General features: G+C 44.4%; 1 protein-coding gene across 16 annotated transcripts in view; it reads right to left on the bottom strand.

The window, feature by feature from the left end:
• Positions 1–2,705: 2,705 nt before the first annotated feature.
• The window catches only part of LOC138736769 (trafficking protein particle complex subunit 3-like), a 136,406-nt gene continuing 115,440 nt past the window's right edge, over positions 2,706–23,671 (bottom strand). For all 16 annotated transcript variants that reach the window (XM_069886795.1, XM_069886800.1, XM_069886794.1 and 13 more), the window contains 2 exons: positions 18,359–18,541; positions 2,706–4,686 (listed from right to left, as the gene is read on the bottom strand). In XM_069886795.1, the coding sequence (XP_069742896.1) occupies positions 4,561–4,686; positions 18,359–18,541 (309 nt within the window). In that variant the 3' untranslated portion in view covers positions 2,706–4,560. The remainder of the gene's footprint in view (positions 4,687–18,358; positions 18,542–23,671) is intronic.

Raw genomic sequence — 23,671 nt, 5'->3', positions numbered from 1 at the left:
GCCCCCTCGAGCCAAAACCTTACCACTCTGACTAAATGCACTCCACCAATAACTACTCACTCAATGACTTCTCTGCTACACAGTCCCTCACTTTTAAAGTGATGGTTGGGTCGCCCGACTGTGATTGATCAATCAGCTTATTTCTTCTGAGTCTGAACTTTTAAAATCCTTGCTGTCGCTGCTTGGGTCACCTGACTTTGATTGCCCATCTGCTGTTTCATTGTTTTTCAATCAGGTGAACACTGATGAAAAGTAAAATTAAATTTTCTTGCTGACCCGACTCTTCAATGGAGCTAAGTGATTAACCGCATAAATATCTTCTGCTTTGATTTCATGTTTTCAGAATTTCCTGTGTTTTTTTCTAACTCTTCTTAAAATTTCTGTGATAAGTGAATGCAACCAACCAAGGCGACCTTTAATTACAACAATCGTCCATTCACAGTTCGTGTATTAAAAAAGTTAATTGTTAATTGGCCAGAATGGCTTAATGTCGTAATAGAGCAAATGCCCTGCCAACATTCAATGAGTCACTACAGAAAATAATGCACTATTTGTTCTTTATAATCATGCCTGCTGACCTCAAGTGCATGCTGTAAGCAACATGTTGTAAGTAATTAAACCAAGGCATTATTTTCTATTTTTTTCCCTTTTACTTAGAAATCCAGTGGATGTTTTACAAAGCATAAAATGTTAATATAAAATATCCCAATTGGAAGTGGGCTTCATTGTGTATTGAGACACCTGTCAGTTTGGCAAAGACAATGTCTTTTGAATTATATCTGCAGATGAAGCAAGCAATAATTCTCCTGACAATGGGAATAAAGGATTTAACATCTCTTCATTACTATCTTTGCAAAATTTGATTATGTAGCCCTAACTATTCAAAGCAACAAAGGGATTATTCATCTTCAGATATTTTCTACCCCTCAGAGAACAACCCTTTGATTTTCATGTCTGCACAATAAATATCGGAAATTGGAAACAAGATGGAGTTCACTCACTATTCCAATAACTCTATCTTGTTCCTCTGCCATATTGCCATCACCCTTAAAGACTTCTACTACCAGTGCCATTGTTGCATTCTGAGGATCAAAAGGAGGAACAGCAGACCAGCACATCAAAGCCTTGCACCTGAGAAATAATTTCTGATGGTTATGTCCAAGATCCAGCTTTGCCATTGGGTTTCTTTCTCCCAGCTCTCCACTGGCCAAAATTCAAAGTGTGATCTAAAGAAATGGAACATTAACATTCTCAAGGTCATTCTTAGGCATTGAGGCATTGAGAACAATGCCTGAAAGGATCAAACTGCTGTTGTTAGGCATAGCATCACTGTTTTTTCAAGGAGGCACTAATTTCGAAGATCAGCAAAGTTAAGGTGAAAGGGTAGGGATCAACTTTGGATTACAAGTCCCCCCCCCCCCAGCATGTCCCCTCTGTGCATCCTGAAACAGGCTTCTCAATCATCTGAAGATACACTAAACTTAACGGGAATTCTTTTCAGTCCCTTGGCACCACCAGTGACATTTTTTAGCTATTCAATTAAATTCATCAATGCTCACTTGTGACTTTTTCATGTGGTGTGATGAAGTAAAAGCCTGATAATGATTGAACAATTTCCAAATGGGAAAAAAAGAGGAAAAGAAAGTATTCAGATTAACTTCACAAGTTCTGTTAATTTTGCTGCCATCGTTTATATATTTCATTTGGAAAGATATCTCCTCGGGTTGCCTAATTGTGACATTCTTGTTGCCGTCAACTAGGTTCCCACCTTCACTCCTGATTCCTTAAACCATTATCCCTGGTAGAACTTACCCTTCTATTTGTTCCTCTGCTCCTCTCATCACTTCATGAAGTCTAAGGGATTCAGTGGTATCAGGGACACAGAAGGTCCATCTATGATATCATGTGTCACTCTGCTCTGCCAAAATTTCCAGCTGTTCTGGAATCAATCAGGAAAATTATGGATAGTGTTATGAGCTTAGAGTACTCCACACCCAGCAGCAATAGAAATTCACCAAGATAATGGATACTTAAACAAAAATTGCTTTTAATTTTCTTTAAACATAATAACAAGATCAATCTTAAACTTATTACTATTAACGTGACTTAATCCCCTTCTAATTCTAAGCGCACATGTATGTAATGTATATATGTTCAGGTAAGTTCTTTGATTCACAGTCCAAACTCACTTCTCACTCCTCCAAGTTTACCAGTATCAGGGAATTCTTGTACTGTGAACAGAATTTAACATTTATGAATCTTCACCAGGCTCTGGTGCTTAAAGGTAAAGGGTTACCACTCAGGAAGGTTCTTGTTGATTTTAAAGAGAAATTTGTTGCTCTTTGGACACACACAAACTGATTTCCTTCCATCAATCACTTCAGTCTCTTGCCAAAGAAACCTGCCCCAATATGGGTTTTCCAAATTATAACCTCTTCTTTCAGGTCACCACAGAGTTCTTTGTTTCCCTTATTTCAGGAGAAACACTCTAGCCAGCCATTTCCTCTTTTAAGGACTACAAGGGCTTTGAACAGGCTGAACTCAGAACTCACAACCCATCTTCAAAATAGGTTTTCAACAAGCCTGCCAGCTTGTTATTTTGCAGCCTCAACTGCTACTGTAGAACTGACCTCTCTCTCTCTCTCTCTCTCTCCCTCTCTCTCTCTCTCTCTCCTCTCTCTCTCTCTCTCTCTCTCTCTCTCTCTCTCTCTCTCTCTCTCCCTCCCTGAGAAAAATCCTGTTTGTTTTTTCCTCTCTCTGCTTGTAAAAGCCAAAACTTCTCCCAAGGCTCCAAACCCAATCTATGAAAGATCTTATCAATCCTTGAGCCTGGACTCTGTTCCCATTTACACCTCCTTTTGAAGTTCTTTCCAAAGCAGTTCCATTGTCTTTGCAAAATCAACCGGACCTCGATGTCTGGCTTCAGCAAAGCTCTTTAATTTTAAATGAGATGTCTTTTGTGAAGTGTAACTCTGTTTGTGAAATAACCTACACTAAATCCCCTCCCCCCACAATCTATCTATTTTTAAGATATATTTATCCAATATCATTCTAATATCTCCCGTAACAATAATAATCTCTTTTATTTTTCCATGGAACCATTTCCCCTCCTGCTAACAACTCCAAGAGAATAAAACAGAACTATGTTTAAAATCCTTCATGTAAACTAGTATTGTGGAATCAAGACATTTTTGTGTGTAAAGGAGCAAATATAGAGTAGCAGCAGAAGGCTATCCACCCTATCAAGCTGGCTCAACATTAAATACAATCAATGACTGCTCCAGGGCTCACCTCTTTTCTGTGCCATTTCTCCTTTGCCCTCAATCCCCTGATTTTAAAAAAACATTAATTTTCTTAATAAGTACTATCAGCGATTTGTACCCCATAATCCTCTGGAGCAGCCATACTCAACCTTTTTCAGCTATGGCTTCCTTTGGACTCTGCTCCAAATTTGTCAAGCAGTCAAGTTTTGGTTTCTTCCATACTTCTCTCCAACTGACTTAAAAAAATCCCCAACAAGTATTAGTGCTACGTGAGGTGAAAAGAAAACAAGGCTTTTTCTTAAATGTGCTGTGCCCATGAGAGTGGACAATTTCAGACAGTCACAATCATCTGCAAGAATTCCCTCTGCACAACAGTTTTAAATGATCTCCTCTTAATCTTGTAATAATATCCCTTAATTTGAGATTCTCTAACTAGGAATCATAACAGTCTATGCTCAGCATTGCCAGGCAACTAACAATGGGGCATACATGGAACTAACCCAATCAAGGGCAAACTGAATGACGTAAGGTGGATCTACAAAATATGTTGAATCATATATAATGGACAAAATTAAACCTTTAATGAAAACAAAATGATCTTCAATGACAAAGATGTGCTAATTAACGAAAACATATATTCTAGAACTTCATCCATCATTGAAAATATTGAACAGCAGTGTTAGAACATTTTATTAAGTCTCTAAAATTAGGAGGTAGATTGAAGAGGACAAATCAAGATTCATATAGATTCAGCATACAGTAATAATGGTATGTTGTGGTCCTTGTCACCCTACTGGTTAAAGAAGGCCTTAAAGTAAACTTAATCACATTATCAATATTATTTGGTTAATTCACTTATTAAGAGTAAACTGATAACAATTTTTGTATCCTAATGTTTATGTGGCAGAGAAGTGTTTATTGTTTTATTTATATAACAGTCATCTGATTTATAGAATTCACTTAGTACATATTTATTATATTTCCATTATCATTCATTCACTGTTATATTCTGTTGGCACTCCGTTAATGTTATCTTATAGTCATATTAACGGAAAAAAATTGTTTCACACCTAATGATTTGATGATATTCCACTATTAATCAAAATTATGCTTTAATTCATGCACTATTGATGTATCAGGATTTTAATATCCTGTGCATAGATTTTTGGTGTTAATTCACTTAGTTAAACCATAAATCAGGAATTGTATCAGAAGATAATGAATATGATTCTTCATCCATTGCTACTGCAACCATCTCAGTCATCTATAACTGAAAGTTGCCTGGCCCTTTAAAACACTATTTTTGCTGTTTCTCAGCTGTAGGAGGCACTCTGCGTCTTCTCATCAGCCTCATTCTTATTTCAGTTATCTTGTTTTCTTTCACTGAATCCTGAAGAAGTTGGACATCCACCTGCAGTCGAACCTGTGGATACAGAAAGCTGACAAAGAATTGCTGGAGAAACTCAATAGGTCAGAGAGCATTCATGGTCAGTCAATGTTTCAGATCTGAACCCTTTATCAATACTAAAAAGGGGAAATTACATAAAGAGAAAAATAAGCTGGAGAATGGGCTCAGAGGTGATAGAATAAAAGGTATAAGAGTTGAAGGAACAGTCAGAGGGAGAAACCATTCTGGGGGAAGAAATGTTAGTGAGGGAGAAAAATGTGCAGGAGAAGGTAAAGAAGAGATGGAAAGCGTGTCCAGCTGCAGCTCCTGATAGGCCGCATGACGACATTGGAGCTGTGCGTTGACTCACTTTAGAGCATCCGGAATGCAGAGAATGTGGTGGATAGCACATTTAGTGAATTGGTCACACCCCAGCTTAAGAGAGTAGAGAAAGAGAGGGACTGGGTGACCAACAGCAAGAGCAGTAACAGGAAGGTAGTGCAGGAGTCTCCTGCAGTCATCACCCTCCAAAACAGAAAGACTGCTTTGGGATAGTGTTGGGGGAGGTAGCACATCAGGAGAAGGTAGCAGTAGCCAGGATCATGGCACTGTGAGTGGCTCTGCTTTGCAAGAGGGACGGAAAAAGAGTGGTAGATCAATAGTTATATGGGATCCTATAGTAATGGGAACAGAGAGGAGGTTCTTTGGCCGCAAACAGGACTCCTAAATGGCGTGTTTCCTCCCAGATGCAAGGGTCAGGGATGTCTCAGACATTCTGAAAGGGGAGGGTGAACAGCCAGCTGTTGTGGTCAACATTGGTACCAACAATATAGGAAGAAAATGGGATGAGTTCCTACAAGCTGAATTTAGGAAGCTAGGAGATAAATTAAGGAGCAAGACCTCAAAAGTAATAAGCTCTGGATTATTACTGGTGCCATGAGCTAGCCAGAGTAGAAATAGCAGGATGGTTTGAACGAATATATGGCTTGAACAGTGCTGCAGGAAGGAGGGTTTCTATTTCTTGGGACATTGGAACCAGTTCTGGGCCAGTTGGGAACCAGAACAAACTGACATTCTACATCTGGACAGGGCTGGGATCAATGTCCTATGGAGATTCTTTGCTAGAGCTGTTGGGGAAGGTTTAAACTAATGGAGTAGGAGGATGGGAATCTACAGAGAAAGAATGAGGAAGGAGGTGCAGAGATCAAAGCTAGAGTTAGGAAAGAGAAAAATAAAAATAGAGGGCAGAAAAATCAAAAGCAAAAATACTTGCACTGAACAAAATTCACTTGCATGAATATATAAACAAAGGATTTTACGTTACTTTCAATCATATTCTCCAAAAACATTTAACCGTCACTGCATCTGCAGGTTCCTCCCCCTCCATGGAGCCACCCGAAAGAGAACAATAATATTATAGATAATTAATTCCCCTCCCCCGAATTTACAGATAAAACCTCTGACCGGAGTGACTCTTTGTAAGCACGGATAAGCAGGGACACTTTAAAAGAATCACTCCAGCAGTGAGCAGCAGCAAACCAGCTCTTCATCCTGGGTGACACCATTACTGTTATATAGAACTTTATTCAAGCAAAGCATGACCAAAGCCCTCCACTGGCTGGATATTTGCTCCCATCTTCACCAAAGATTTATAGAAAACAGTGACTTTTACAATTTTAAACTTATGTATATTTAACTTATTTTTTAATTTTAATTTTTAAAATTTATTTTCCTCAATTTTTTTTGCCAGTTGCTTGAATTTTGGATACCAGGGGTTTTACTGTACCAGCATTTTTAATTTATTTCGAGCAGGTCATAATAATGCAATGGTATAATTTTAATAATTATCTAGATCAAAGAAATGCTTTGAAAATCACTAACAACCATGATTTTGTTAATAACAAGTTGTAGCGGCGGCAACTCTGCTCCTGCAATAACACACACAACCAGACGAGTTGAGCTCAATGAGCAGATGAGTTTATTGCAGGCTACTGGGTTGCACTTAACTCCCAGCCCGGACCTGGCTGAGAAACGCGCTGGAGGATGCTGACGTCACCTGGGTGTCAAGTGGTCCCCCAGTGGGGGTTTCTGAGCCCCGTGCTGGAAGGAAGGGAAACACCTGACGGCGCCAATTTGGCTGGCTGCCCTGCCACGTGGCTTACAAGTGGGGCAGGTTCACCTGCCTTGTGGCCCCCCCCAGAACCAGTGCCAATGTTCTTTTTTGCCGGGTGGCCTCGCTTCTTGGGCTGGGCAATGACCACGGGCTCGGTGGGATCAAGGTGTGCTGGCTTCAGACTGTCTATGGTAAACAGCTCCCACCTGCTGCCCATATCCAGCATGAACATCAAGCCAGAACATTGTAGAACCCTGTACGGCCCCTCGTACGGTTGCTGCAGAGGTGCCATGGTCGGGACCTGCCGAACGAAAACGTACTCCGCGGAAAGCAGTTCATTGAGAACGTGAGATGGGTGGGTGCCATGCCTGGGTGGCGGTGGGGGTTTGAAGGAGTCCAAGCATGCCCTGAGATGAGGAAGTAGTTCGTGCGGTGACCGCTGGGGATTGTGAGGCGCATTGATGAACTCACCAGGTAGTACCAGCAGTGCACTGTAGACCAGCTCAACTGATGATGCCTGTAGATCTTCCTTGGGTGTGGAGCGGATGCCCAGGAGCACCCAAGGCAGTCCATCTGTCCAGTTGAGACCGATGAGGCGGGCCATGAGCACCGACTTAAGGTGACAGTGCAGACGTTCGACCAGTCCATTGGCCTGTGGGTGGTAGGACATGGTGCAGTGTAGCTGGATCCCCAACCTGTTGGCAAGTTGTGCCCAGAGCGCAGATGTGAACTGGGCACCCCGATTGCTGGTGAGGTGAGCCGGGACACCGAACCGGGCAACTCAACCATGCAACAGTGCTTGGGAACAGGAGTCGGTGGAGGCGTCTGGCATCGGGATCACCTCGGGCCAGTGAGTGGTGTGGTCCACCACCGTAAACAGGTAACGGTTGCCCCAGGAAATGGGTAAGGCCCCAACGATGTCCACGTGAATGTGGCTAAACCGTTCCCGGACATGCTCGAACTCCTGTATGGGTGCCCTGGTGTGCCTGTGCACCTTGGACATCTGGCAATGGGTGCATGTTCTGGCCCAGCCCACGATCTGCTTCCGCAGCCCATGCCATATGAACCATTCTGCCACCATCCGGACCATGGACCTGATGGATGGATGTGAAAGGTCGTGGATGTGATGGAAGACCTGCCTGCACCACTGCTGGGGAACAACTGGCCATGGGGTGCCCAAGGAGATATCGCACAGGATGGTGCCAACGCTGTTCAGAGTCGGGAGGTCTCAGAACCACAGGCCGGTCTTGGCGGTCTTGAAGGCCCCCGTCTCCTCATCCGCTTCCTGGTTCCGGGTGAGCTGGTCAAAGTCAAGGCTGGGTGTCAGTGCACAGATGGCCGGATGCGAGAGTGCATCGGCAACCACATTGTCCTACCCCGCCTTGTGCTGAATGTCGGTAAACTCTGACATGAAGGAGAGGTGACGCTGCTGGCGGGCTGACAGCGGATTCTTTGGCATCGCAAGCACCTTGGTGAGGGGTTTGTGGTCTGTGAAAATGGTAAAAGTCCTCCCCTCCAAAAAATAGCGGAAATGCCGCACTGCAGGTACATGCCCAGTAACCCGTGGTCGAAGGAACTATACTTGCGTTCCGGTGGGTGAAGCAGGCGGCTGAAGAATGCCAGCAGCTTCCAATGTCCATTCACCTGCTGCTCCAGGACGGCACTGATGGCTGTGGCAGAGGCATCGACAGAGAGTGCCATATGCAGTTCGGAGTGCAGGTGGACAATCATGGCAGCCTTCGCCAGGGTGTCCATGGTGGCCTCGAATGCAGTGCAGGCTTTTGGGTTTCAAGTGAGCGTCTTGTGCTTGGCTGCAATGAGGGCGAACAGCAGCTGCATGATGCACGCAGCTCTTGGGATGAAGCGGTTGTAAAATTTGACCATACCCGCCAACTCCTGCAGCCCCTTGAGGCTGTCCAGGAATGGGAACTCCCTGATAGTGGCGACCTTCACAGCAGCGGGCGTGGTTCCTTCGGCCTTGATGGTATGGCCCAGGAACTGCATGGTCTCTTTCCTGAACTAGTACTTGGCTGGGTTGATGGTATGGCTGAAGTCGGCCAGCCGGGAGAAAATGACACGTAGGTGGGCCTTGTGTTGCGCTCGGTCCTTGCTGGCAACAAGGATATCGTCCAATTAAATAAATACAAAATCCAAGTCCCTGCCCACAGAGTCCATGAGGTGCTGGAAGGTCTGAGCGGCGTTCTTGAGCCTGAATGGCATGCGTAGGAATTCGAACAAGTCAATGGGGGTGATGATGGCTGTCTTGGGTATGTCCTCAGGGTGCACTGGGATCTGGTGATATCCACGCACCAGATCAATCTTGGAGAAGACCATATAATCATATAACCATATAACCACTTACAGCACAGAACAGGCCGTTTTGGCCCTACTAGTCCATGCTGTAACAAATTCCCACTCTCCTAGTCCCACTGACCAGCACCCGGTCCATACCCTTCCAGTCCTCTCCTCTCCATGTAACTATCCAGTCTATCCTTAAATGTAACCAATGATCCCGCCTCAACCACGTCTGACGGAAGCTCATTCCATATCCCTACCACCCTTTGCAAAAAGAAATTTCCCCTCATGTTCCCCTTATAATTTTCCCCCTTCAATCTTAAACCATGCCCTCTAGTTTGAATCTCCCCCACTCTTAATTGAAAAAGCCTATCCACATTTACTCTGTCTGTCCCTTTTAAAATCTTAAACACCTCTATCTTCTACGCTCCAGAGAAAAAAGCCCTAGTCTGCACAACCTTTCCCTGTAACTCAAACCTTGAAATCCTGTCAACATTCTCGTGAACCCTCAAGCTGTGCAGGTTGGTCGTAAAGTCCTGGATGTGAGGGATGGGATAACAGTCAGGAACGGTTGCCTCATTGAGCCGTCAATAGTCTCCACAGGGACGCCAAGTGCCGGAGGCTTTTGGGACCATGTGGAGTGGCGAGGCCCATGGGCTGTTGGATTACTGAATGATCCCCAGCTCCAACAGGTGTGAAAACTCCTCCTTCGCTACCTGGAGCTTGTCAAGCGGGAGCCGGCATGCCTTGGCATGCGTAGGGATGTGGTGGAACACCCCATGGCATGGCAAGGCAGAGGAGAACTGTGGCTTGAGGAGTGTCGGAAATCCGTCCAGGATCTGCTGGAACTCGTTTCTGGCTGTGCTGATCAGGGCCATCTGCAGTTGCTCCAAGCAGGAGGCGTCGAGGTGAATGGTCTGGAAGATACGGGTGTCCACCAGGTGCCTACCTCGAATGTCCACCAGAAGCCCGTGTGTGAGGAGGAAGTCTGCACCCAGGATGGCAGTCGGGAGGGACAAGATGGTGAACCTTCACGCGAAATTCTGTTGGCCAATCTGGAACTGAACTCTTGTCTCCATACATCCGGATTGCTAATGCATTGGCGCATGGAGGGAAGGTCCACGAGGTTGGTTGCTGGATTCGATGGCTGTGACCGGGATGATGCTAATCTGGGCTCCAGTGTTAACGAAGAACCGCCAGCCGCTGACTAAGTCCCATGGGTAGAGAAGGCTGTGTCTTTGGCCAGCCGCCACAGCCATTAACAGTGGCTAGCCTGGTCGTTTCCCTAGAGTCTTGGCTCCCCAGCACTGGTGGTAGAAGCAGAGGCCTGAAATGGATGCTGTGGCCTTGGTTATGCTCTTAGGGACTCCTGCAGGGGCCGGGTGCTCTACTGCAGCACTAGGGGCGGGCTTGGCGTGGTCGTGCCTGTGCCTCGTGACCTGCTGGACCACTGAGCCTTCTGAGAATCGTGCGAGCCATAGCTCTTGGGCCTTCTGGGCGACCTTCCTCGGGTCAGTGAAGCTCTCCTGAACCAGCAGTGGGCGGATGTCCCCGGGCATATGTTCGAGGAAGATGCACTTGAAAAGTGGGCAGTTGGTGTACTCACCCATGAGCGCGAGCATCTCGTCCTTCAGTTCCATCGGGGACCTGTCCCCAAGGGCATTGTGGTGCGGCACCCAAGCGGCCCGCTGATGTCTGGATAGTCTGAGGGACCCGGTAAGCACTCGCTTGATGGTCTCATACTTGTCCTCGGTGGGTGGGTACTGAACAAGGTGCAGCATGCATCTGGCGGTGGCCTGGTCCAGGGCAGTGACCACATGGTAGAATTTGGTCGTGTCGGACGAAATCTGGTGGAGGTGAAACTGGGCCTCCGCGTGGCCGAACCAGGTCTCCGGCTCCTGAACCCAGAATTCAGGCAGTTTCGTGGCTATAGCACTGAATCCAGGATCGCTCATTTTGGGTCCAAAGACGTTTGAACCAGTCGTGGTCACCAACTGTAGTGGCGGCTACACTGCTCCTGCAATAACACACACAACCAGATGGGTTGAGCTCAGTGAGCAGACTAGTTTATTGCAGGCTGCTGGGCTGCACTTATACTCCCAGCCCGGACCTGGCTGAGAACCGTGCTGGCGGGCGCTGATGTCACCTGGGTGTCACGTGGTCCCCCAGCGCGGGATTCTGAGCCCCGTGCTGGAAGGAAGGGAAAGACCCAATGGCGCCATTTTGGCTGGGTGCCCCGCCACGTGGCTTACAAGCGGGGCTGGTTTGCCTGCCTTGTGGTGAGCCACCACAAAGCCTTAATTCTCTAGAGCATGTTTAATGTGGAGATTTAGCAAAATCATGGTTTCGGTGAGTAAAAAAATGCTGTTTCCACAATTTACAGTGGAGCACAGCAAGTTTTCCAAAAAAACTTGTGGTGATTAAAAATTCACAAAATCTCTCTTCCTTGCCACTTTAATGACATGGTGCTTCATCTAAGCATGATTAATTTTCCAGCAAATTCTAGTCCAGAGCTGTAACTAACATGGAAGAAAAGGATGATAAAGAAGTAGTCTAATGCAAACATGCAAGGTGGATTGGTTTTCATACTCAAATACTTCAAGGTATAACTTCTTGTGAGGTCTGTGATGTACACTGAGGGATTTGGTGCACTTGGTCTTGAAGGATTTAATTTGACACTGGTGGTGGCAAAGGGGAAGAATCAAAGGGAATAGGGTTCTTCATTTATTATTTGCAGGATCACCTGTTATTTACTACCTTAAATATTTGACCTGGTAAACACTTTAAGGTCTTCCCCAGGAGAGTGAATATATATTTTTGAAGTTTTCTCCTCAAAGCATCAGTAATGCCTAGACATCTCTACATTTTATTAAAATTATTCCCATTCCTTGGATTAAAGGGTGATTCTATCTGTGCTCTGTATAAATTGGGCTTTGTTGTCCTTTCTTTCTTCAGATTTTTCTTTGCAGCTTAACAACACAGCCAACATACTTTTGTTATGAGCAGTGAACAAGTGATTAAATATGTTCCAGATGTGACCCTCACCACCCCACCCTTCCCCCCACCCCAACCCCACGCTCTTGCACTGTGAACAAAATCTCATTTAATTGGACTTCAAATACAGGGCCACTCTATCTATCAATCTTAACTATTCCACAATCATTCTTTGCCTGGAAAACAATTGATTGAAAATGTTCTGGTTAAAGCTGTGTTGAATTATTTAGAAGGAAGGATTGAAAAAGTCTCAGAAAATATATCATATATTTTTTCTCCATTATTCAACAAAATTTATTGCTAACCTACATGATGACACATTCAATTTTCATGCAATTATTCTATCAAGAATCCGATAAAATGGGCAAGAAATTAAGGCTCACACTTCTTGCTAAATTGTATTACTCCAGCCACGCGATACTCAAAAGAAGACACACAACTAGTGTAGTTGAGTTAAGTTCTGACTTTTATTAGGGCTCAGGTCCGACTTTTATACTGCACTGTTCCTGCCATGGCCCCCTTTGGCTGACTTCACAACATGCATTACAAAATCAGGTTTCTCGCGTGTGGGTACTTTCCTGCATAACAATGCTTTTGGGGTCACTGGCTTTTAAGTTGCCCTTGCTGTTCATCTGCCAGTTTACTTGTTGGGGCCAGTGCCTCTGCGCGGGCTGTTGACATTTAGTAAGTTGGTCCTCACGTGTCTGTGCCTGGAAGGTGGAATCGGGGCCAGGTTGCCGATTCTTTCCCTTAGCCTGCTGAGGAACACTGTAGAATCATCCTGCTGTCCACCTGGGGATGATACAAATTCTCCCGGGACCACCAGTGGAGCTCTTGGACGAGCTTGGTGAAGAGGTGTTGAGGATCTCCTTGGATGCGGTGCAGATGCCCAACAGCTCCTATGGTACCTCATCTACCCAGTTGGGTCTTTGGAGTCTGGTCATGAATCCAGCTTTGAGGTGCCAGTGTAAGCGCTTCACCAACCCATTGGACTGTGGGTGGGAAGCTGTTGAGTGATGCAGCTGGGCACCCCACAGGCTAACGAGGTCGGACCACAGACTGGAAGTGAACTGGGCCCCTCTGTCAGATGTGATGTGGGATGGTAACCCGAACTGCCAGCAGGACTGCCTCTGGCCACCTGGTGGTTGACCATTGTGAACAGATAGTGGAAACCCTGGGACACCGGCTAGGGTTCTTCTATGTCCACATGGATGTGGTCGAACCTTCATTCTGCAGACTCAAAGAGCTGCGGTTGGGTTTTGGTGTGCTGCTGTACCTTGGTTATTTGGCATTGCGTGTTGCCTTCACCCAATCGCTAACCTGTTTCCACAATCCATGCCACACTTATTAGCTGGCCACCAGTAGGACCATGGTCCTGATGGATGGGTAAGCCAGTCTGTGGATGGTGTCAAAAACCTATGGTCTCCCAGCTGCTGGGGCGATGGGTCTGAACTGACTGATGGCCATGTTGCACAGGAGGGTGGTGTTACCTGTGCTGACTGGGATGTCATGGACCTGCAGTCCCGATATGGCAGTCCTGTATTGGGGCATCTCCTCATCTTTCTGCTGTGCCTCTGCCAGTGCCACAAAGTCCACTCCCTTCGATAGTGCATGGATACTTTGCCTGGACAGTGCATCGGCCACTAAATTGTCCTTGCCAGAGGCGTGCCTTACATCTGTGGTGTGCTCTGAGATGTAAAAGAGGTGTCATTGCTGGCGGGCTGACCGGGGTCTGAGATCTTTGCCAAGGTGAAAGTCAGGGGCTTGTGATGTGTGAAAGCTGTGAAAGACCTGCCCTCTAGGAAGTACCTGAAGTGGTGGCTAAGTACTGCACCAGTAGCTCTCTGTCCAAAGCATTGTACTTCAGTTCTGGGGGCTGCAGATGTTTGCTGAAGAAAGCCAGCAGCCGCCAACTTCCTTCGATCTGATGCTCCAGAACTCTGCCAATTGCTATTCCTGAGGCATCCACCATCAGAACCATTGGATTGTCTGACCTGAGATGTGCCAGGAGACCGGCATCCACCAGGGCTTCCTTGACCTTCACAAAGGCTTCCACTGACTCCTTGTCCCAGGTCATGTCTTTCACCTTGTACGCCATCCGGTGAACAAGGTCACAAGGGCTGCAAGATCCAGGCAGCTGAGGGGATGAACCTGTGATAGAAATTGATCATTCCCACAAACTCCTATAGTTTCTTGGTAGTGTTGGGTCTGGGGATCTTCTGGATGGCCTTCACTTTACTAAGTTGTGGTGTGGGTCCTTCCCTGATTATCCTGTGGCCCAGGAAGTCGATGGTTTCCAAACCAAACTGGCATTTGGCTGGGTTGATTGTCAGGCCGAACTCGCTCAGTCAGGTGTAGAGGTTGTGGAGGTGCATTATATGTTCTTGTTGGTTCCTGCTCACCACCATGATGTCGTCCAGGTACAAGAAGGTGCCGTCTAGGTCTCGGCCCACTGTGTTGATGAGTCGCTGGAAAGTATGTACGGCATTCTTTAGGCCGAATGGCATTCGAAGGAATTCGGTGATGATAGCAGGCTTGGGGATATCACCATGCTGTATTGGGATCTGATGGTATCTCCGCATGAGGTCCACCTTGGAGAAGATCCTTGCCCCATGCAGGTTAGCTGCGAAGTCTTGAATGTGTGGCACGGGATACCAATCTGTTGTTGTGGCCTCCAGTGAAAAGTCTTGGCATTGACCAATCTCCTTCCCTTAAGGCCCAGCAGGCTGTGGATGCACAGGAAGTCTGCCCAAGGAGCAGCTGTTCCACAGCAGCCAGCATGAATGCCCATGAGAAGAAGCTGCCTCCCAACTGCAGTTGGACCTTGCAGGTACCATAGGTCTGAATTGCGCTGTTGTTGGCAGCCCTCAGCATGGGGCCCAACTGTCTGTTCCTGGTGTCCTGACAGGGGCAGGACGCTGACCTCTGCTCCTGTGTCCACACGGAAAGATCTTCCAAACTGGCGGTTCCAAACATACAGAAGGCCGCCTTGATAGCCAGCTATCATGGCCATTTGCGATGGCTGGCCCATGATGTTTCATTGAAACTTGCCTGGAGGCCCCAGCGCCCCATCTTTGGTGGTAGAAACGCCACTGGTCGTCTGGGTCACCTTCTTTAGGGCGCTGCTGTTCTCTCGGCAGCTCTGCACGGTCTGCTACGGTGTTTAGTGATGAGCCCCATGGAGGCCGAGCACTCTCTTTTCTGTTTCATAGAACTTCCTCTCGTGCTGCGACTTTCCGGGGGTCGTTGATGTCCTCAGGCAGTTGCTCCAGGAATGCCTGCTCAAATATGATGCAGGGCTTCTGTTTACCCAGGAGGGCTGATGGGGGCCTGTCACCTAGCCTATTCAGGTGGAGCAGACATGCCCCTCTCTCACACAGTGAGAGCCCAAAGGTCTCGAACAGAAAGTCCTTGAAGTCCGTGTACACACATTCCGATGGGAGCTCGTGGATGAAGTTGGCCATCTGGCCTGCTGTGTCCTGGTCCATGACGCTCACCACGTGGATTTCACTATGATCTGCCGGATCTGGAACTGTGCCTCAGCCTGATCAAACCACACACATGGCTGATTCGTCCAGAAGGTCGGCAGCTTGAGAGCGACTGTGTTGACTGCTGCCTGTTCACTCATCGCTGGGTTTAGATGTCATCTAAATCGTCGGAGTCACCAATTGTAGTTAAGTGCTACTCAAAAGAAGACATGCATACGTAGTGTAGTCAGGTTAAGCTCTGAGTTTTATTAGGGCTCAGGCATGACTTTTATACTTCCACTGTTCCCACCGTGGCCCCCCTTGTCTGATGTCACGACCCGCATAACAAAAGCAGGTTTCCCGTGCACAGGTACTTTTCTGCATAACAATGCCCTTCTTCCCCGTGCGCTGTCCCTATATGTTGTCAGATCAGCAAGCTCAGTGCCACTTTGGGGTCACTGGCCTTTAAGCTGTTTTTGCTGTTCACCTGCCAGTTCATTTGTTGGGGCAAGTGCCACTGCGCGGGCTGCTGGCCTTTGGTTGCGCTTGCCGCCCAGTGCATCGGCTAGATTACTGCAATGGTGGGGTGCCACATTACATTACAATTTTCTGTGTTAAATTTCACCTGTCACATATCTACCCATTCCACCAACTTGCTGATCCTCAAAGTCCATCTTTATTATAATTGTAAGTTTTATGGCATCTGAAAATTTTCTCCTGGATATTCATATCAAAATCATACATTAGTAAAAATATGTGATCTTAGCATCAACCGCAAGGAAACCCTACTGACTTTCAGCGCAAAAAAAATTCAGCAGAATCCTTCTTGCTGTCATTAAGCCAATTTTTTATGCCTTTGCTCCTTTTATTGTTTGGGCTTTAGACACTTGGACATCTGTATTAATTACTTTGTCTTCATCAATTTCTTCCATCTCACTACTATGTACATTGGTTATCAGCTGTTGAATTTTTACATAATTTATCACAAAAGATGTTACGTGCTTTGACATAAATTTTGTATCTAAGAATAACCACACAGGCTGTGGGCTGTTGATGACTTGCAGTTGAAGGACTCACATGGGCTGTGGGCTACAGTGACTTGTAGTTGACAAGCCTACATGGGTGCAGGTGCTGGAGACTATCTCATGGGAACCAGGTATCTGAACTGCGAATTGAGAGAATACTGAAGGCAAGAACGGCTCCCAAAGGACCTCAGGCACTGAAGACCTCCTGATCATATTGGACTTGGAGCTCAGGTTGCCAATGGTCTGATCTGGAGTCTGTGCAGTTGCAAAGGGTGCGGGAGCACTAAAGGTGAATGCACAGATGATGATTCTGAAGGGACTCTCCTTTGCTTCTCTTTCTCCTATTGCTTTGGGCATATGGTGACTTTGTTTGCCTTACGGCAGACAAAAGTTGAAGTATATCATGTATATTACATTTTTAATGTATTATTATGTGAAGGGCACTGGGCGACACTAATGGCGCCGCTTTGCCTTATGGCAGGCAGAAGCCAATTTTATGTAATATTACATGTTCTATACTACATGACAATAAAGGAATCTTCAACAATAAATTGAACTTTTGAACTTGATAATTATGGCCATTTATCTCTGGGAAAGTATCCCCTCCAGACATAGTGAATCTTCTCATGTAAGTAGTGCTATACTTTCCAGTGTCTTCACAATAAATTTTTAACTCATTCAGCATCCTTATTACCTTTTTTTTTACAGTGGCATTGGCACCTACCTTCTCTTGGGATCCCAGGGAATGCTCTCTGCCTTTGTGAGTAGACTTCTGAATAGCCTAACCAACTTCTTATTACTTCATTATATGCTAATAGAAGATATTTTTATTCTCTCTAATGTCAAATTTGGTCAATGTTTATATCTCCTCTTTGTCCTTATTATCCTTCTCACTTTCCTCAGACCTTATTATATACCTTGGCTCTAACTTGTTCTAACATCTTGAGGTCTATAATTTTCCCTCACCCCTTTCTGCTTTAGAATAATATTTGAAACAACCTTACATAGATGAACAATGCCTTCATAGCCATCTAAGACTACCTACCTATTGGATTTAAGCTGACCCTTTGTTACAGCAATCCACCCTGATCTCTTGATACCTTTACCTCCTTCAAGCCACAAAGTTCACAGAGTCATTGAGGTCAACTTGTCCATGCTGACCAAATTATTCCTATCCACTTACCTGTCTAAATGTCTTTGAACATTACAATTGTATCTGTCTCTATCACTTCCTCTGGCAGCTCATTCAAATAAGCCATCAGGCTCCTTTAAAATCATTCCTTTCTCCCTTTAAATCTATGCCCTCTAGCTTTAATGTCACCTACCCGAGGAAAAAAACTATGACTATTTACCTTTTATATGTCCCTTATGATTTTATAAACCTCTGTAAGGTCCCCGTCATCCCCCCCTTCACCTCCTATGATCCAGGAAGAAAAGTCTCCCCAGCTCATCCAACCTCTCTTTATAATTCAAACCTCTCAGTCTCAGTAACATTCTTGTGAATCTTATCCACATCCTTTGCAGCTTAACGGTGTCTTTTCTAGAGCTGGCCGTCCAGAAACAAGCCCAGTAATCCAATTTCCTTGTCACCAATGTCTTGAACAGATGTAACATGTCATCCTGGCTCCTGTACTCAATACCCTGACCGATGATGCCATACACCTTCACCACCCTGTCTATCTGTGACTCCACAGTAAGTTAGTACTTAATTTTAAAAATGGGCAGTGTTTCAAACATTATATCTTGCAAAGTATTTGTGCACCAATAATATTTGCATAAAATATGCTCCCCTCTTCTGTGATGTCTCAATGTACCATTTTCAGCGCCCCTCTCAGGATCCCACAGATCATGTTGGAGTAGAGCAAATGGGAGTGCTTGTTGGGTATTTCCACATAGTCCATCAGTGGGTTCTTGTCCAGGAATAGTGAGCAGTCATCTCCTGCTAGAGTCCAAAAAGTCACTCTAGCAGTCACACCAAGGTACATCTTGAAAGCAACCTGATAACCAAAAAATACAGAAATGTTATCTTGGGACACCAGTATCAAAATGCCCTTTAGGAAAACTCTTCTGCCATGTGCACTTCCAGTTGCATTTGTACTTCCAGTTTTCTTCATTACTCTCTGGGTGAAGACATTTGTTTTTAACTGTCTCCTGAAAGAATGACAGTTTACTTTGAGACTGTGAAATACTAAAGCCCGCAGATGTAGTTTCCCTATACCTACCTTGACAAGCTCAGTAAAGGTTTTGTACATTTTACTGAGATCACCTCTAGAAAGGAGGAATGTATCTGCACATAATATTCCAGGTGTAGTCTCACCAGGCTTCTATATAATTGCAGTAAAATATTTCTACTTTTGTACTTAAAACTTCTGACAATGAAGACCAAAATAAGGCTTGCTTTCCCAGTCATTTGCTCTAAAATTTTAGCGATTTTGTACATAATGCTCAGTTTTCAGCAAACATTTAAATTTTCATTATCCAGAAAATGTTTCTCCATGATAAATTTACTCAAATGTGGGAATGAAGTTCAGGTGGGATTTTTTATGAGTGAATATACTGCAAAAATCCAGCAGATAAGAAGCTGGACTAACATCCTGGGATCTGAGTTATTAATCCAGAAGTATGAATTTTAATTTCACTTTGAAGACCTGGGAATGTGAATTCAAATACTTAAATTACTCTCAAATATGGTCATCATGAAATTTCCAGATTGATGTAAAAACCCATCTGATTCACTAATGTCCAAAAATGTGCAGGGAATGAAATGTGCCATCTTTATTTGTTCTGCTAATATGTAATTGCAGACTTTTCAATGTAGTTGGTTCTTCACTATTCTTTGAATGGGTACAATTAGGAATAGACACTCTCACCTCACAGATGATGCCAACATCTGTGAACTAGTAACTAAACATAACTTTCATTTCCTATGTAAAATAGCTGAAAGCAATTCACATGAGTGTTATTGAAAAAAATTGAATGAAATAAGAGTATATTACAGCAGGAGATGGAAGTTGTATTTTTTTTTAAAAATGTGTTAAAGGAAACAAGAAGATTTGAGAGTTTAAAAGAATGAGGAGAACTTAGGCAATGTTTTGTGGAAGTGTTTAATATTTAGAAGCTCAAATTTATGAAGGGTGAAAAATAGCATGCGAGCCCAGGTTGCTTTGAAGTAAAGAAAAGCAGAGCAGGCAATGTTATTAAAATAAAATTGGATAATCTTGTACTTATGTTTTATAGGATTCATCTGAGACTGAGATTTGGGATCAAGGTTATATAGAAGTCAGTTCAGTTTAAAGCTGTTACTCGAAAGATAGTACAGAGTTAGCAAATAAGGGACAGATTCCATGGAACCTGAAGGTAGTAGAAACATAGCCAGAGAATAACTATATATATTTGTATACAAATATATGTTTAGCCTAAACATTGTTGGACAAATATTCTAAACATTATAGGATATTGAAGGGAGCAAAAGAAGTGGTACTGGCACAGTACCATTGGTGTACAACAGATGGGTGATCAAGGCTGGGATAAGGAAAGGCTTTTGGGAGTAATGGAGTTAACCTGAGGAAAAAAAAACTCACAGCATTGCCTTATTTTATAATTCACAATTTGAAGACTTGGCTGGAGATACTAGTATTATTTTTTTTGTCCATCCTTAATTGCCTGAACTGAGGATGCAATTAAGGGCCAGTCTTATTGTAGGAACCAATCACATAAAGGCCAAACTAGGTCAAGATTTCCTAACCTCCAGGTCATTTATGAACCAGGTAAGTTTTTCTGTCAATCAGTGGGTTCATTTCAAATCAAAATGGTGAGGTTAGTCGGAAGGATAAGTTTCTCTTGTGCATTCTTGATGGTTCATTTATCAATATTGTTGAGGAATTAATGAGGGAGAAGGTTATTCTACATTTGGTTTTCTGTTATGAGACAGGATAAATTAATCATCTCATAGTAAATGATCACTTAAGAAAGAGTGATCACAGCATGTAGAATATTCAGTTCAATTTGAGGGTAGGAAAGTTGAGTCTGAAACTAGTGTCCTAATGGCAGTGCTAATGCAGCTGCAGTAGTGGCAATGCAGGCACAAGTGTGGACCCAGGATGAATGGAGACGTGCCTTCCAGCACTCCTCCTTAGGTCAGGCATGATGACCTCATATAGGTTTAAACTACCTGTAAAATGGGGCCAGCAGTGTTTTTTCTTTACATCAGAGAATCTATAGAGGTCATTGCCCATTCTTGACATCCCAGACCATAAGAGTTACAAGCTCCAAGGAGTTCCAGGGAGCAGCCGCAAGAGAATACCCTCTTGCTTTGAAGGTGAAATCTTGGACTAAGGAGACCACAGCTGCTGACCACCACAGGTGCCGACGGCTAAACAACTCACACCAGGCCGCGGGATGCTGGAGACAGGCTCGTGGGCACCAAATTATTGGGATTAATCATGTCAGGAGTTCAGAATCAGGGTTAAGGAGGGTGCCTTGAGCTTGGGATCACATCTGAAACAAACAGGAGGATGTATGGCTACTGAGGTTACAGGAGGGCAAGAGGGGTGGCATTGGACAAGGTGGAAGGATCCAAGAGCATTCGATGTCTCTGAAGGGTCTCGCTTTTGTTTCTCTTTCTCTTCTTGGTGGGGGCATTGGACTGGAATGCCTTTGTGTCCCATAGAATTGTAGCAAATTAGGAAGGCTAATGGAATGTTGGTCTTTATTGCAAATTTACAGGACACTGGTGAGATTGCACCTGGAATATTGCATATTGTTTTGGTCTCCATAGTTAAGTAAGAATATCATTGCATTGGACAAAGTGAAGATGTTAACATCTGAAGAAAGGTTGGACTTGCACTCACTGGAGGAAAGAAGAGTGGCAATTAATCTCAGAAATAAGTAAGATACTGAGGGAGATTTGCAGGTTGGCTGCTGAACAGATGATCTCTCCATTGGGAGTAGGTAGAACTAGGAAGCATAGATTCAGAATAAGATGTTACCCATTTCAGATGGCAATGAGGAATTTCTTCTCTTATTGGCTCATACCTCCTTAGGTAATTATCTACCCTTGAGGGCTGTGGAGGTGGTGTTATATACAGAGAGATTCATGGAAATTTAAAGAGCAATGGAGTCAAGACAGAATGGAGAAACCAGGAAAATGATATGAGGCTAAGGTCAGTTCATCCATAATCTTAATGAATGGCAGAAGAAACTACAGGGGCTGATTAGCCTGCTTTTGCTTCTCATGTGCTTCAGGAACACAAAGTTTCTTAACATTCAATGCCCATACTCTGATCAGAGCCTGCTTTTGTGGTGACGTATTGAGCTATGACTGGAGAGAGTGAAATTGTGTCTCACCATTAAATCAATTCCTTCACAAAGGAGGAAATGAGATGGAAAGCATAGATAGCTCTAGGGGTCTGTAAGTTGCAGCTGTCTTGGGTCATGCACACACGCATCTAATCTGGATTGCGCTTGATGATCTCTCTGTTTTTGTGGCTTTTTCTGAAAAGAATCTTTTGTCAGTTTACCACCATTCAGGGTGGGAAGGAGTAGGTGCATTCTGTTTCCCTTCATTCAGCAGGAAAGATTATTGCCCATGAAGGATGACATACATTTTCAGGCTATCACACATAGCATCTTCCTCTCCACCAACTCCATCCTTGCCTTGGGAAAGCAGCCATTATAAGACTCATTCCACCTTGGCCACACTCTCTTCTCCCCCATCCCATAAGGAAGAAGGTTCACTCATATATCATCACACAACACCAGATTCAAGGACAGCTTCTTTCCTGCCATTATCAGACTCCTGAATGGCCCTTACAATAGATATATCATGTTACCATTGGTCTATACCAAAGGATATTTTTCTGTAACTCTGCACTTTTGTACTGTGCCTTATTTGCTGTACTGCGTACGAGATAACTAGCTTGACTCCTTCCAGAATAAGCTTTGCCACTGCATCATGGTAGATGAGATAATAAACTTGAACGTTGAACTAAGGGAGTAGAATCTTCTCACTTGGTAAATCCATACCACTCGGTATGCCACTGACTTTGCTGACCTTGGAAGAAAGAAATGCTGGCTCAGCCTCTCACAAGACCCTCAGAGAAAATCACAGGAATGATAGAGAACAGGTACAACTGCCATGAGAATCCCCCCAAAAATTCTAGCTATAGGGATGTAAAATTTTGATAGAATCAATAAGATATTAAGAGAGAACTATTGATCTGATTTGCCAGTAAGCCAAGGAATGAATAATATTGCATTTCTGAAGTTCCACTTGGCAATAATATATCAAAACTCAGGAAATGCAGCTTTATTATTAATGCAAATGCACTTTTACCAACTGAAATGATCCTAATGCTATTCAAAACCCATCAATATTTAAATGGATCCTATGTGTTACATCAGGATTTATAACATCTTGCATTTGTTAATGTGCATCTAACTAAAAAGCCCTTGTAAATGGGGGTGTATGTTGAGAAGGGAAAACAGGAGTTTTGTAACAGGAATCGTGACATATTTTATCAAAGTACCTGATGCCATCAACCAAATTTATGACATCTGTTATGCAACACAGAGGCATGGCAGGGTGGGGTGGTTTAAAGAAATCAGGAAAACCATGGAGAGGGGAGGATTGGGGACAAAAAAGTCAGAAGATCAGAGTGAGGGGTTAATGGGGGTGAAGGGGGGGGCGGTAGCAGCAGATAAAGACTCATAGAGGAAGCCAATGTGGAGAGTCAGTGGAGTTGGGAAATCAAGGGGACAATGGAGCACAGGGGGATGGTCAGAGATGTCAGTCTGAGATTAGCAGGGTCAGGATGGAGAAAGAAATCAGATAGGTGAAGATCAGAAGGGTTGCAGGTGAGTGTCTTAGGAAAAACACAGAAGGGAATGAGGGCGAGATCAGAAAGAAATATGGGACATCACATGGAAATCAGAAAAGCTGGTATGTTGCGGTCATTTTGAAGTAGTTGGGCAATGGCAGTGATGGCCGTGGGGGGGGAGAGAAGTAGGATGGTGTACAGAGGATCTCTTGCTCATGCCAGCCCACAGGTGGTACTGGGTGGGGCTTGCCATCCATGCACAACAATCAACTTCCCTGTTCAAAAATGGAGAAGCCAGGTTAAACACTT

Source organism: Narcine bancroftii, chromosome 6 (assembly GCF_036971445.1).
Source record: "Narcine bancroftii isolate sNarBan1 chromosome 6, sNarBan1.hap1, whole genome shotgun sequence".
Lineage (NCBI taxonomy): Eukaryota > Metazoa > Chordata > Chondrichthyes > Torpediniformes > Narcinidae > Narcine > Narcine bancroftii.
This window is presented reverse-complemented; position numbering and strand designations above follow the sequence as displayed.